The 15,221-nt window shown below is 35.2% G+C and overlaps 1 protein-coding gene across 3 annotated transcripts in view; it reads right to left on the reverse strand.

The window, feature by feature from the left end:
* The window catches only part of Nalcn (sodium leak channel, non-selective), a 302,398-nt gene that overhangs the window by 116,577 nt on the left and 170,600 nt on the right, over positions 1–15,221 (reverse strand). For all 3 annotated transcript variants that reach the window (XM_029541616.1, XM_029541615.1, XM_021204107.2), the window contains exon 14: positions 3,353–3,490. In XM_029541616.1, the coding sequence (XP_029397476.1) occupies positions 3,353–3,490 (138 nt within the window). The remainder of the gene's footprint in view (positions 1–3,352; positions 3,491–15,221) is intronic.

Here is a 15,221-nt window from a genome sequence, read left to right on the forward strand (position 1 = left end):
AGAGGGTAAATAATTGTGGTCTTCCTTTAGAGCCTTTGAAGTCTACCACTTTTCTCATGCTATAAATTCATGCTTTGACCATAAGGCACCCTCAAGGGTCTTATGACATAACCATGTAAAGATGCAGAAACCATTTGTGACTCAAAGGCTGTACATATCTGGATGGTAAACCAGATTTGGTATATGACTTGGGAGATTTCTGATCTAGAGTTACTGGGGCAAGATCTAAAGCTAGGCATAGATCCTTGAGAAAGTCTCCTGTGAATGCACATAATGTGCTGATGCACTGTGGCACTTAAACCTCAGCCTTTGGAAAACAAGTGCAGCTATCATCGGGGAAGAAGACTAATAAACCAACGGACTAGTATTGACTATATATTCTAATGATCTAGGAATCAGCTTTATATATGTTAAGATAAAGAGAATATCATATAATTACAGAATAATGACATGTCAGGAGAAGAACACATGACCACATATAGCTTTGCTTTAAGGGTGGTATATGATAGTTAAGAATGGCTGCCAGTACATGAGAAACAGGGTCCCATAAACTAAAATACAATAATACTAATCTTCTAACTTACAGGACAAACCATTTATGATGGTTAATTAAATTTAAAACACTTTATATTTGAATAGATGCATATTGTGATAAATATGCGTTTAGTTGATTTGAAGACTTTTTATTTATTTATTTATTTATTTATTTGCATTTCAACCATTATAAAATAAGAAAGAGTCTTGCTTTCTATCTGTTAAAGAATCTTCTGGAATGCAAAGATAGATAAATTCACAAGGAACTTTGTGAACTGCTTGCATTAGGCATTATTATGATTGCCTTTGGGTATGACCCAGCATAACCATAAAGGAAGTTAACCAATACATTAAAAGTCTCATTTCTAGTGACCATTAGAACTAATCTAGGTCTCTGAATTTCAGCTTCATGCTCTTGTCTACATCATATTTACCAAACTGCCTTTTGTTGACAAAGACTTTTCAACTCTTGATTGCTTTATAGACTTCAAAAATTGTCAAAAAAAAAAAAACCCATATGACTTCAATGCTTAGTTTTTAACTTAAAATTTAAAATTTATAATGAAAAATAACAATATGTGTTTCAGGCACACACATAAATCAGCAGGAAAAGGGATGAAATTAAATGTAGATTTTTTTTTGGTTGGTTTCCATACATTTCAAAACTCATGAATCTTTGAATGTGCTAAAGCAGTAATAATTGATGCAATAAGTGGAGCACTTAAAGAAGCTAAAAAAAAAAAAAGAGATTTAAAAAGAGAAATTCCATTTTAATGGACTCAGGAAACAGATTTTAAAGGAAATATATTACTGAATCTTGAAATAAAAAAAAATAGGTTTCTCAAGAAGGCTGTGTGGAAGTTTTAAATACTGTTGATCATTTTATAAGTGATCCCTGTAGAACTTTATTTAAAAATTACTTTCCTGGGTAATGTACCAGGCTAGATACAGATTCTCCTGGCTTTTGCCCTGCATGACTCTGAACTTACTCAAACCCATGTCTGAGTCTGACGATCTGTAATGAGGATAGCAAACAGCTGCATTTTCTCAGTGAGAAAACAGCGAGATTGGTTAATGGTTTTCAAGCTACTCTAAGGCCAGAATGATTAAAAACATGATATGTGCTTACTAGGTATTAGTAAATATATTGGTGAATGGATGAATGGATAATTGATAAGTGAATAAGGGACAGAGATGAAAATGTCCTAGAAGAATGTGTGCAAAAAGTCCTAGAAACAAGGCACACATCCTAGCACAACTATACACCAGCTCTGGAAGCTAGTCCCTATACCCACTGTCCAGCGCTCTTAGGTCTTGTGAATACACGTATAGAGTCAACTCAAGTAATCAATGTCAAGGCTATTTCTATATCATTCTACCATTTGAATCCATGACTTTACACTATTTAACCAAACATCTTTGATTTGGTGTGCATGTAGTTCTGAAAGCCTTTGTCTACAGTAGAGTTATCACACATAACTTCTCAAGTGCTTATTCAATTCATACGCATTTAGAATTGGAAGGACATTAGAGGTGGTAAGTAGTTTGTTGTATTTGAGTGAGTCTTTTCTTGAGGTCAAGCTTTATTTTGACATGCTCTATGGCAACTTTCAACTCCATTATTTAAGGAAGCAACAAGCAGGCATAAGACTTTAGCCTTTAAGACCAGCTAGACAGGGAAGCAGGAGTGGGTGGGTTAGTGAGCAGGGGAAAGGGGATGGGATGGGGGAGTTTCAGAGGGGAAATGAGGAAAGGGGATAACATTTGAAATGTAAATAAAGAAATTATCTAATAAAAAATTAAAAACAAGAAAATACCAGTTAGAGGTGGGAATATCCTGACCATCATTCATTAGTAGAGTAGTATTGAGCAAATTCCTACACTCCCCTGAGCCTCAATTTCATTATCAACTACTTGATAAGATTTCCTTATCTGATTGTCTAAAAGATCAAAACTAGTACCAGAAAGCCTTTGCCGCATGATAAATAGTGAGAGTAAGTTTTATCTTATTCATCTCCCACTAAAGGGTAACATATGGGTACCTGGCCTGTAACTGTTATCTTAGTGTTAGAGAATAATATTAAACAGGAACAAGTCAATTATCTAGAAATGCACATTTTGCCACAGAGAGGCATGGGGATTACTTCTTTAGTGTAGTTGAGGCAGTATTTCATAGCTCCCGTCCCTCTTTTTTGTTTATCTTCTGTGATTGAAGAGAACAATCTGTATGACTCAGAAACTAATCTTTACTGAATTTTGGCATTCTGTTCTCTTGCCTTTCAGAGCAGTTTCAGGTGTGCATGTTCTCTTCTCTCCTGTGCTTTGCTGCACTACAACAGTACAGAAACACTGTGGATTTCTAATTAACTGACAGTGCCCTGAGGTCTCCAGCTGCTGTCCCTGTTTAATTATAGCTGTGAAGATGATGTAGTGAAATTGAAAAGAAGATTGCTACACACTAAAAAGTACAGCAATATTTATGTAGCTCAAGTGTGATCTCTGGATGTGACTGTGTGAGTGTGGAGAGTTGTTAAATTGATGTGTGACTATGAGGTTTCCATTTTGCTTTGCTCTGTATTCCTTCATACAAACACACGTACCTGATTGAAACTATGTGGTTCTCATTTAACAAACCAAAAACATGATCCTCAAGAAGTTATTTGACTTATAGCACTTAGAAGGAAGGGATCTCATCCAATGGGATGGCTTTGCAATTTTCTATTGACTCTGACTTTTAAATTGACAATACATCAAATATCTGGTGATGCTCTTCCCATTATGAGTTCCAAGGATAATTTAAAAGAAATGATAAACTCACCAGAGTTGCAAAGAGATGATAGAGGATGAAATAGATGGCAACCAGTGGTGCCCACATATGCCCCACAGCATTCAGAGTCTGATCCATCACATCCACCCATCCTTCCTGGGTGAGGATCTGGAACATAGACATAAATGCCTACACAAGAAAAAGAAAGGAGGGTTATACACCCTACTGACACATAGTCTAAGTTACACATGAAAGCAATTTAAATTAGCCTATGGAGGGCTAGGGAGATGACTTAGTGGATAAGAGCTCTCGCTGTTCTTGCAGGGAACCCAGATTCAACTACCAGACCCACATGGCAGCTTGCAACTGTCTATAGCTCCAATAAAGGTGATTTGTTGCTCCTTTTGGCAACTAGGGCACTGTACACACATATAGTTCACAGACAAAATGAAACAACAACCTCTCCCCCACCTACAAAAACTAAAAATGGAAAATAAAATATAATTAGCCTATAATGTTCAGTCGAGGACATTATTGTTGGTATTATTGATTCTCTTCAGATCAATCAAGGGAAAACAATTTATGCAACATGGGAGAGATCAGAGAACAAAGGATTAAGTGTTACATCAACATCTTCAGCCTCAAAAACTAATTACTTTTAGTTAAAATTTTCTTTGTTAGAAGTAAATACTATCGAGAAACCAAAAATTCTCTACCTTTGCTTATACTGAGTTTATTTTTCTTCCTTTTCTGCAAGTTATTTTATCATTCCCAACAGATTATTTAAGTTTCCCAATGTTCTAATAGAAATGTATCATTTTAAAAGAGGAATGCATTGTCTAAAGCATATAAGAGAATAACCTTAATTTTGTTTGCATTGTATCCATTTATGAAATGATTTAAGGTACCACATCAGAAGAATGTGATTCATTATGAAAAAGAAAATTTTCTAAGGTATGTTGACAGGCTGGGAATGTGACAAAGACAATATATATATATATATATAATTTAAGGGACAGAGTCAAGATTATAGAAGAAGTGAAGATTAAAACAGTAGGACATGCCAAGAAAGACTGCCAGTCTTGCTAAAAGGCTTATCTTCTTAGCACAGAACTTTGGCTGGTTTTTTTTTTTGAAACATCTTTCTAGTTAGGTATATGACTATGCGTCCTACACATATTAGTGGTTAGTAAATACTATGTAAAAAGTCTTTATGATCATGTCTGGAATAAATTGATTTTGTTGACAAATGTTTTTAAAGTCTTCAGTAGAAGAAACTATAAATAGGGTATTAAGGTTTTAAGAACTGAAGTTCAAGATAATAGTCAGATGTCCTGAAGTCAAGATAAAACCCTGACTGATAGGATCCCAAGGTTTAAGGGACTCTACAGGTAATCTAATATAGCCTTTCTTTTTAAAGAATCAGGCTCAAAGATGCTACCAGACTGGGTCAAATTCATTCTAACAATTTTTTATGCTAGTAGAAGTAGTGCCCAGGTATGATTCCCCTGTATTCAGGAAATCTGGCATCTGCCACTTTTAGGCCAAACTTTGGTGTCTCAGAGTATTTCCTTGCCATGAACAAAATAGCTTTTTACCAAAGTATGAATTTTAATGCTCAGAAGACAGTAGACACATTTGAATAGAAAATACTTTTAAAATTAACTTTAAAAATTACATTTATTTATTTATTTATTTATTTATTTATTTATTTATTTATTTGATGTATAGGGGTGTGAGTGCCATGGTGTGCATCTGGAGGTCATAGGATAACTCTTAGAAGGAGTCTCTCCTTGTAGCACATAGGTCCCAGGGATTGAACTCAGGTCTTCAGGCTTGCCCACTCACATTAAGTGAATCTTGAGGGGGCCAATATTCTCCCCATGTATCCTTTGTTCACTGTGAAATATTTCTCTTGAGTTTGTCTTGTCTAAGTCCATTATCTTACAAAGGATGTTTTGTTCATGGAAATGTGAAGTATGTTGCTATTGATAACTGACTCCCAGCATTTCCAGAGACACTGAAATAGTCTCCTTGTTGGGCAGCATGAGAGCAGCACATCCTCTGAAAACTTTTGTTTTAACCCTAAAATAAAGTATCACTGAACTCAATAAAAGTGTCAGCCTTAACACTGAGGACAATTATTTTTCCTGTTGAATATTTATTACATACAAGCAATTCACATTTCAAAGACAGTGCACACACAAAAAAAAATCTGATTGCTGTATTTTCCTCACAAAGTTGCTGCCATTGAGAAAGCTGATGTACATCCCAGACCCAACAGCAAAATGTGTCACAATGGTCACAGGAGCAACACAAATTTTATTGGATGTGGCTTTCTTTCTCCCAAAGTAACAAAATAGCTTGTAATTATGCCTAAGAGATATCTTCCCTAGAAGTTTGAGACCATAAATCTCGGTCTACCTTCCAAGTGTCTTGGTCACAAACCAACCTATGTGTTTACATATACTTCTGTCAACATCCAGCTTTTGTGTGTGCAACATATACCCAGGAGCAGGAAACTGTGAGATTGTGACTCATTGCTGTGAAACAGTGAGGGTGGGAGAGTGAGGTTATGCTGCTATTCTTTTCAGGGTCTTGGGAAAAAAACCTTGATCTCTGAAAAACTCACGCAGAAGTGCATGCATTATTTCTGAGAGCAAAGCTTTTGGTAAAATAGGATTTGTGTGTGCATTGGAGCTTAAAAGCTGAAGAAACAGAGTTTGAGACCGAGAGTCAAATCCTCTCACTGAAAATTTGTGGTTAAGGCCCATGTACATGGAGGAACCTGCACAGAGACAAAGTTTGAAGCAGAGCCTGAAGGAATGACCATCCAGACTGCCCCAACTGGGGATCCACTCCATAAACAACCATAGAACCCAGATACTAGGCAGATGCCAACAAGAGCCTGCTGACAGGAGCCTGATATAGCTGTCTCCTGCGAGGTTCTGACAGTGCCTGGCAAATACAGAAGTGGGTTCTCACAGTCATCCATTGGATGTAGCACAAGGTCCCCAATGAAGGAGCCAGAGAAATACCCAGGGAGCTGAAGGGGACTGAAACCCCATAGAAGGAACATTAATATGAACTAACTAGTACCCCCATAGCTCCTTGGAACTATACCACCAATCAAAGAAAACACATCTTGGAACTTGTGGTTCTAGCTATATATGTAGCAGAGGATGGCCTAGTCGGTCATCAATGGGAGGAGAGGCCCTTGGTCCTGTGAAGGCTCTATGTTCCAGTATAGGGAACTGCCAGGACCAGGAATGGGAGTAGGTGAGTTGGGGAGCAGGGGGAGGAGGGAGGAGATAGGGGATTTTCGGAGGGGAAGCTAGGAAAGGGGATAACATTTGAAATGTAAGATAAAGAAAATATCTAAAAAAAAAAAAAAAAAAAAAAAAGGTTTGATACATTGGAATTGAGAGCAGTAAGCACGGTGCTATTTCCTAAAACATTTATAAACAAAATGGAAGAAAATGAACATGACCAAGAAAGCAGAGAATGAAAAAAAAAAAGATGTACTGGAGAAATATAGCTGAATGCTAGGAATGCAGAATGATGGGAGATCATGCTTAATATGCCTGAAAAACATGACAAAGCTGCCATACGTGGTATCTGCAATGTAACTTTAAAATCCCTATATGCTTTAATTGGCATTCCTTCCTTGTTCACTGCAATATGTATTCATCCGTAGCATTATACAACGTTTTTACAGTTTATTATATTGAATATGTCAAATATGAGACAGCTTCTGGGCCAGTTAAAAATCTTAAAATTACTATGAAATATGTAGCAAGACAGAGATTAATTTTTATTCTTTCTTTACAATAGGTAATTAGTTGATTGGGAACAAGGTAATTGAGTGAATCCATCTTTTTTTCACTAACTTGAAATATCATTTATCATACATTGTCTGCTCACATAGTTATGGTTCTATTATTTTTCTATCCTTTTTCCATCATTCTATTTCATGGCTAAATTGATTAGTAATTGTATATTTTAATAACTGGTAGATTATTAAATCCCTCTTCAAAACCCCTTATTATCAAAATTTCTTTTATGTGTTTTTCCTAAAATATCTGGTATTTATTCACTGTTGTCACATTAGATTACTTAATTAAAAAATTGAAAATGTTCATAAATTAGTTTTGGTGTAGAAAAAGATATTTATTTCTACTTATTAATCCTACCTTTATGATTCTGAAAAAAATCTCTTCTTGAGTAATCCCTGCTCATTTCTAGTGAAATTGTGTTTAATGTTACTTTTCAAAAATATAATCAAGGTGATAGCTTAGGATTTAAACTGTAAGTAACAATAACAATAACAACAACAAAACATAGCATTATGATGGGTTTCTCAACAAAAACAAAGTGACAATCTCATGTGTGAATATCATAACTCTGCTGTTTTTCCCATGGGTCATCATTCTTAAATCAAGTTCACACTTCTCTTGATGCTACCTAGGTCCCTATTCAGTATTTCCTGACTTACTCCCTTCACACTTAGAGAGCTATTATAAAACAGGAACACTTAGTTCGCACTAGGCAACTCCCCATTTCCCCGACCTTTCCACAATTTTGTACTGAAACATCTGTTTGCTCTGTCAACCCAGAAGAGCCCAACCTCTCTGTGCAAGCTGAAGACACTCATCTTGTTACCACTCTTGTTACTGCTCCACTGTCTTTTTCATTCATACAGCCAAATCCTTGGGTTTGATAATATTTTTTTCTGCTATGTTTTGTTAAGCTGATAATAGATCGTTATTTAATATGTTGACTAGGAAGATACTGTTAGTTCACTGTTGAGCAAGGTGATGTGCTAAGATTCCTCCCCTCCCCAACTTCATAGCTGAGATATCAAAGAAGTGCAGTAACAAAAGGTCAAGGTTCAGAGCTCCTTTCTTTCTTTCCATTGATTGGAATCTAGTCCCATTTATTCATATTACTCAACTGCCATATTTTGGTTCTGTTTATCTTGGAATTGTTCATATACTTCATTGGAAAAAGAAATACATTCTTTTAACTACAAAGACTGCCAGATTCTCACACAATTTATCCACTACTTGGAATAGATGCTATTTCTACTATTATATAGCTGTTCCTTTTAGAGCCTCCAATTACCTGGAAGCCATCTGAATCCTATTCTTGCAGATCTGTTTCCTGGAGTTGTCTCACTGCCTGTTCTAATTTGGGCTAATTGCTTCTGAGACCTGTTCCATAGTTGGTATGATTTGCATTTCAAGTTCCTTATTTTGGTCTCTTATCCTCTCCAAAATAACATTGAAATATGCTGCCAGAACCCCACCCATGATTGTAGAGCCCTGCTTCTGTGTTTCACCTGGATTTCTTCTTTCTGCTTTGCTTTCCCAGAAGGGCTTGCAGGATGAGAAGCATTGTCTGAAGCTGTGGGTAATGACTCTGGGAACATCGGACTGTAGAACTTCTTTAATCTAGGTACACCTAGGGAATCTTACTGCAGCCAGAACAAATCAGTCCCTGATGTTCCCTTCTTCAAGTTCTCTGACCTATCTTCAATCTTCACTCTTGGTCCATGAGTCTAATTGAGGACTCAGATAATGGGCTTATTCTGGGTTTGGTTCTCTGTATTCAGAGGAAAGATCAGTTCTGGACTTTCCCCAATCCCCCTGTCCTAAGCCTCCTATTCCCTTATAGCATCATTTTATTTTTTCATTCTTACATGATATGACATTTTTGCTTTTTATAATAGAAAATTATCTTATTATGAGAAAGTATTCATTTTTGAAAGTTGTTAATTTTTATCTTTAATCTTTTAAAAATTATACACACACATATTATGTGTGTGTGTGTTTATGTGTATTCTACTCTAAGTAAACTCTAAGTAAATGACTTCTACAATTCAGAGGTTTTTGTCTTTTTTCCAAGGCTCTATATAGAATTCCCCATTTGGGATCTCCTCAGAATGAGTGAGTTTTGAGATCAGTATATATTTAGATTTTCTTTTCCAACCCTTCTTAATCTTTCCAAAAGACAAGCTGAGGCGATAAGATGAGCCTAGACATCTTTCTAATTCTCTCTTAGAGAACTACTATCCTTTCTCCATACTGATTTTTACTCAAATAAAATGATATGAACCTGTAGACCTTCCTGTGTGAAATTTCTGGTGCTACTTCTTAAGTCAGTTGTTAATTTGTTTGCTAATTTTGATACTTTAGGCAAGTACTATCTATGAGTTTTCTTTCCCTTGTTATTTTACCTCTATACTCCATAAGCAGAATCAAAGCCTGAAATTAAACAAGACTATATACAGGCTAGTCATTATAAACTTCAGGTACCCGTATGCTGCTAAGTGAACCAGGATTGAGCAGTTGACTAAAGGCTAGTCCAAGTTGTACATGAAGTGAACTGCGAAGGCAGATCCAGCAGCTTTAACCCTTCATTGAAAAACCAAATCAACAAAAACTGTCTTACATGACTTTAAAATGGAAATTACAGAGAAAAAATCACATTGTTATTAGACTAGGAGGCAAGTGAAGAAATGATATTTTCTATGCAGGTATGGGGGTGCAATAGAGGGTAATTGCATAGTCATTGAGAGATGTGATCACATTATGTGATGTGATGATGTCCAGAGGAAGTGGAATTTCTGCATAAGTAGAGGTAGGTCTATTGTTAATTTTTCTGTTTATTAACAGAGATTAGAAGACTTAGATACAAATAAGAATACCAAATCAGGGAAATAAATAGGGATTCTAATTTCTTGTTCCTAACAACATTTAAACCCAACATTTAAAATGTTGGTATTTGTTATGCGTAAGAGTATGTTTATGGTAGATGGTGCTGTAGCATCATTTTCTATATCATGCTCCAAATATCAACTTATAACCCAAAGTATTTCTTCCATTCTTTGAGATAAAGCAAGTGTCTAATGGTGAAATACATAACCTAACAACATCTACTCAGACCTGGAAAAGCTGTTATTAAACTCTTTAAAAAATATAATGGATGATATTTGAACTTTGATGACCTGATTCATATTTGGGTAATTTAGTATAGGTGGGTCTCAACGTGAGTTAATGATAGACAAATAGTTAAAGAAAGTATTGTGGAGAAGACCTAGATTGTGACTAACTTGTACCAGGTAAAAAGCCCACCTAGTAAAGCATGTAATTAGGTACTTGTTCATTTTACAACATTTTTATGTTACACAATCATTGTCACCTTCTAACCTATTAAAGCAAAAGGGAAGTAAATACTTCCTATTCTTCCTAACGCCACTACTCAGCAGCCAGCAGTCTGCTTCCTGTTTCTGAGGATTTGTTTATTCTGGATATTATCTATAAATATAATAATATGCCATGAATGCAGAGTCCCTCCACAATGGTAAACTCTTGAACTTCATTTCCTTTTATTGCCCAATAAAATCTCAAATAGACATCACAATTTATCTACTCATCAATTTTGAATATTTAGGGGTGCTTGCACTTTTGGAGGCTACCATGTATAATGATGATACTCTGAACATTTATGTGGTCACATATTATAAATTACCTTTTACTGAATTCTTTGTTGCTTAAATTGAAGTACATGTATGTATACATATATTTTTTGCTCTTAAAATATGCACATTAAAATTTTCAATGTGGAAAGGAATATAACCTGCATTATCTTGTGCAACTTACGATTTACTTGTACTGATTTTCTTTATCCTTTAAACTCTCTCTCTCTCTCTCTCTCTCTCTCTCTCTCTCTCTCTCTCTCTCTGTCTTTCTCTCACTCTGTGTGTGTGTGTGTGTTTGTGTGTCTGTCTCCCTGTCTCTTTTTCTCTCTGTGAAAGATTTGCTTTCAAAATGAAATCTACTTGACAACTTCTATAGTAGGGCATCCATTTACTGAGAGCATCCCTGCTGTTTCTTACTACTAGACAGCCCTAAAATAGACTTGATTTGGCGGGATTCTCTGAGTGCCCAAGTGACATCTCCTTTGGGTATAATTGCCTTAATTATTCACCTACTCAATTTCCTTGCTTCTTTCTTTCTTTCTTTCTTTCCAAATAGTGGTAATTTACAGAAGAGTTCTGAGAAACCCAAAGAGCTGATGAACCTTTAACATTTTGCTAACATCTGGTTATTTTGTTATTTATGACCTTTTGTTTCAAACTTATCTGATTACCCAAAAATAACAATATTTAAAATGACATTACTTATAGAAAAATTTGACTTATCTAATGTTGTGACTAATTTTCTAAAAATTATGTTGCTTGGTAAAATCGTAAGTAAAAACATAATAAAGAGCTGTTGGAAAGAGTTTAGGAAAAAAAATCATGAAAATGGTATTTAGCATATTAATATCTCACAGCATATAAAAGCTGAGAGAACAGTCTCTAATTGGCTGAACTAACTTGTTATATATGTTCATAAATACTATAGATTTGAAATAGGAATTAAAACTGAACTCTTGACTTCTTTATTTCAAATCCCTCCTCTGGTTTAGGTGGAATTTCATAATCTCTTTAATTCCAAATTCCATCTCATGATTCTTTGTTTTTATTTTTTTCCTTCAAACCCTCAGGGGGGAAAAAAAAAACTCAGCTCTGAGGTGAATTTAATCCTGCCTTGCTGTCCTTGAACACCTAAGGTAAGCCATACCACAGGAAAGCTGGCTCTCATAAGCCTCATTCTCAAAAGATGCCCTTCTTAGAAGGAGCTGAGGAAGGACTGTAGTCAAAATATAGGGTAGGCTAAGAGTGGAAACCTGATGCTTTGGGAGTCTGTAGAGACAAAAGGGTGAAGGCCATGGGTTGGCTTTGCCATTTGTGAGCAGTAAAAGAGATTCAGTTGCCAAAGGCCTAGTGTGTTCAGGCAAAGCCCTCAGCAATTGGAGGGCAGCTTCACCAAATACACACTCATATTGTCATTCTGTGATGATTACTTTGAGAGTAAAAGAGAGTATATATGAATAATTTATGAACATTAAAGCACAATATGGATAATGTTTTATATATTAACTTAGAAATTTGTCTCAATGATATTGCTACCCGGGGGAGAACTTGTCTGGTACATTGGTTTAAATATACTATTCCTATATACTGTTTATGATTTAAAATTTTTATGCTCATAAAATTTGAGTACACATTTATAAAGCTCAAAATGATCTAAGATAACTATAGTTTAGAGAAAGTGTTACTTCTAGATGTACAGTTTTGAAAGCTTGACACTATATATGCTGTGCTTATTTTATATTTTGAATGTAAAACATGAACATTTTATTTCATCTAAGTTGTCTTTTAACTACAAATGTCTACTATTTTTGTAAACTATTAAGATGATAATAGCATTCATTTGGAAAACTTCATTTTATATAATACATATTTCAGTCTACTTTTTTTTGGACTGGATATTACCTACAAAAATTACAGAGAAAGGTTACAGTGAGTGTTTCAGAACTAACAGATACTATAAATTGTCTTTTGGTGCAGTTGGCTCCTCTGAGGATTTTATTGAATAAATAGTGTAAGTCACAGTGTTAGCAGACAGAAAGCAAGCAGACCAATAAAGCGGGTGCTTCCTGCTGAGCCTCCTGCTCCCTAGATTTGAGTTTTGAAACAGAAGGGGTGATTGGGATCGTGTTGTAGCCCTATTCCTGGGTTTGTTATAAGTGACTTTCTTACAAAGCATGCCGCAGCCTCACATTGCTTTCTTTGTATACAAAATCTTTTGAAATTAGAGATTTGTTGGACTTGATAACTATTTATATGGACAGAAGTGAAATATTTAAATAGTAATATCTTCTTAAAGCAATCCCTACTGATTTAGAAAATAAAGTTGAGACAGGTGGTTTCAATTAATTCTGTTACTGCCACCCCCCAAATGAACCCATATTACTCATTTTGCTTTTATAAATCCCCACATAGGCTCAATTCTGAGCATTTCACTTAAGTGGAAAAGGAGGAGCAGAGGAAAAAGTGTTTCTGGGTCAGATTGTGGATCACAAAGAAAAAGGTTGAATCTAGACCCTATGTAATTGGCTCTAAATGTCAAAATGAGCTTGAACATAATTAGTAGTGAAACATAATCAGAATGCCAGGACTCTCCCAGTATCAAACTGCTTCAAGTAGCATCTACACTTAAATATAATTTCAGGAGTTAGAGAAAAGAAAGGTCAGCTTATCTAAACAAACAAATAAATAAATTACATCTATTTTCCAGCTACGAAAACGTATGTAGATGTAGCCACTGGTCTTTCTTCTCGGCCATGCATGGAGTGACTTTACATGATATTATATACAAGGTCAAGGGTTTGTATGGTTTCTTAGGATTTCTTTATTAGCAAAGAGTAATTGGTATGTATAAAAAGAGACTCTGATCCAGAAATAGCATCCATGGGGGACTCTGCATCTCCAGAGCAGTATCTGTCCATCATTAAAATGATCTTTGCAATTCCTCTGTAAAGAAGTGTCTGTAGGTGTGATTGCTACTGCTACTGATGGAGAGACAAAGAGCAGAGGCTCCAGGGATTAACGCAGCCCCTCAGGTAGAAAGTGGTGTTGCTCTGTATTCTGTTTCTGTAGTCCTCTTAAACATTTTAAGATCTAAAATTGCTGATATCTTTCCATTATCTATGTTATGGAAGCAAATAATATTTGTGCCTATTTTATGCAATACATAAATATTAAAAAATTCTGGTGTATATGTGTTTGTGTGTAGAACAACTTGCAAACTTCACACATGCAAGAATCGGTTCTTTCATTCTTCTTAAAGGCACCCATCAATCTGACTTAACTGTCAGGCAGGCAGCACATGCTTTAACGCATTGAACACCTTGCCAGCCCCTAAATATTTTTTTTTTAAAATCACCTTTCTCTAGCACAGCACTGAACATATAGGAGGTATTATATATGTTTCCACTAACTAAGGATATGTAGCTATTTTCAGTATATTTTATTTGTTAACATAATCTAGTCATTACTGGGTTTTCTTATGAAAGAAAACCCATTTTTCATTTTCATAGAACTTAAATTTCAAAACATTTTAATAAAATATTTTAGTAATTTGAAACTTAAATGACAAATGCTCTGCATTAGAGATGCTCACTTGAAGGAACAATATTAAGATGAAATGAATGAAATTCTATTTTTTGCCTTAGCAATCTTTCTGTTAGAGCGTGGTATTTTTAGTTGAAAGGTGTACTTCCCACCGATTATGTTAAAATCATTTTGAAATGCAGCCATCTAGCTGACAGAACAAACAGCTGTGGAAATGAGACCTGGAGATTTATGCAAATGGGGAAGTTCTGAATTAATTTTCTTCATGGAACAGACTGTCAAGTTTCTAGGAGTATTTATGCTCTATCTCTTAATTAGTAATTTTGCTAATGTCAGTCATATTAAATTTTCATAATGTAAATGATGCATTTCATTGGCAAATATGTGCTGCAAGATTACAGATGAGAGCAGAGATGGCATCCAATGCAGTTAAATTGAGTAACACACAGACAGTGCATTTGAGACACAGGTGTGTGTGTTATTGTTAAACAAAGTGAGAGCTTTGTAAGGAGACTTCTTTGATCAAGAAACACAGAGACTCCATAAAAGTTTTTCATCGTGTCCTTTTATATACTCAGGAGTAAGATTTTCTTTCTTTTTTAAGATTTTGTTTCTATTTATCTTTAAACAGAAAATGGTTTTGGTCAGGGAAATGCTAACACTTCTACATATTAAAGTAAACTGTGTTTTAGAGCTGGGGTTTCACTGTCTGTATTAGTTCTGTCAATATGAACAGAGACTACTATTTGATCTGTTCACATTCTTCCTGTCCAACAAAAGTGTGATTGGTTTTGGAAAGTATTATGTGTGAGGTTTGATAAAGTCACCCAGTTACATTGCTTGTATGTTCTTTGATCAGATGAAAAACACCAATTTTCTATTTGTGTTGCTATG

This window comes from Mus pahari, chromosome 8 (assembly GCF_900095145.1).
Source record: "Mus pahari chromosome 8, PAHARI_EIJ_v1.1, whole genome shotgun sequence".
Taxonomy (NCBI): Eukaryota; Metazoa; Chordata; class Mammalia; order Rodentia; family Muridae; genus Mus; species Mus pahari.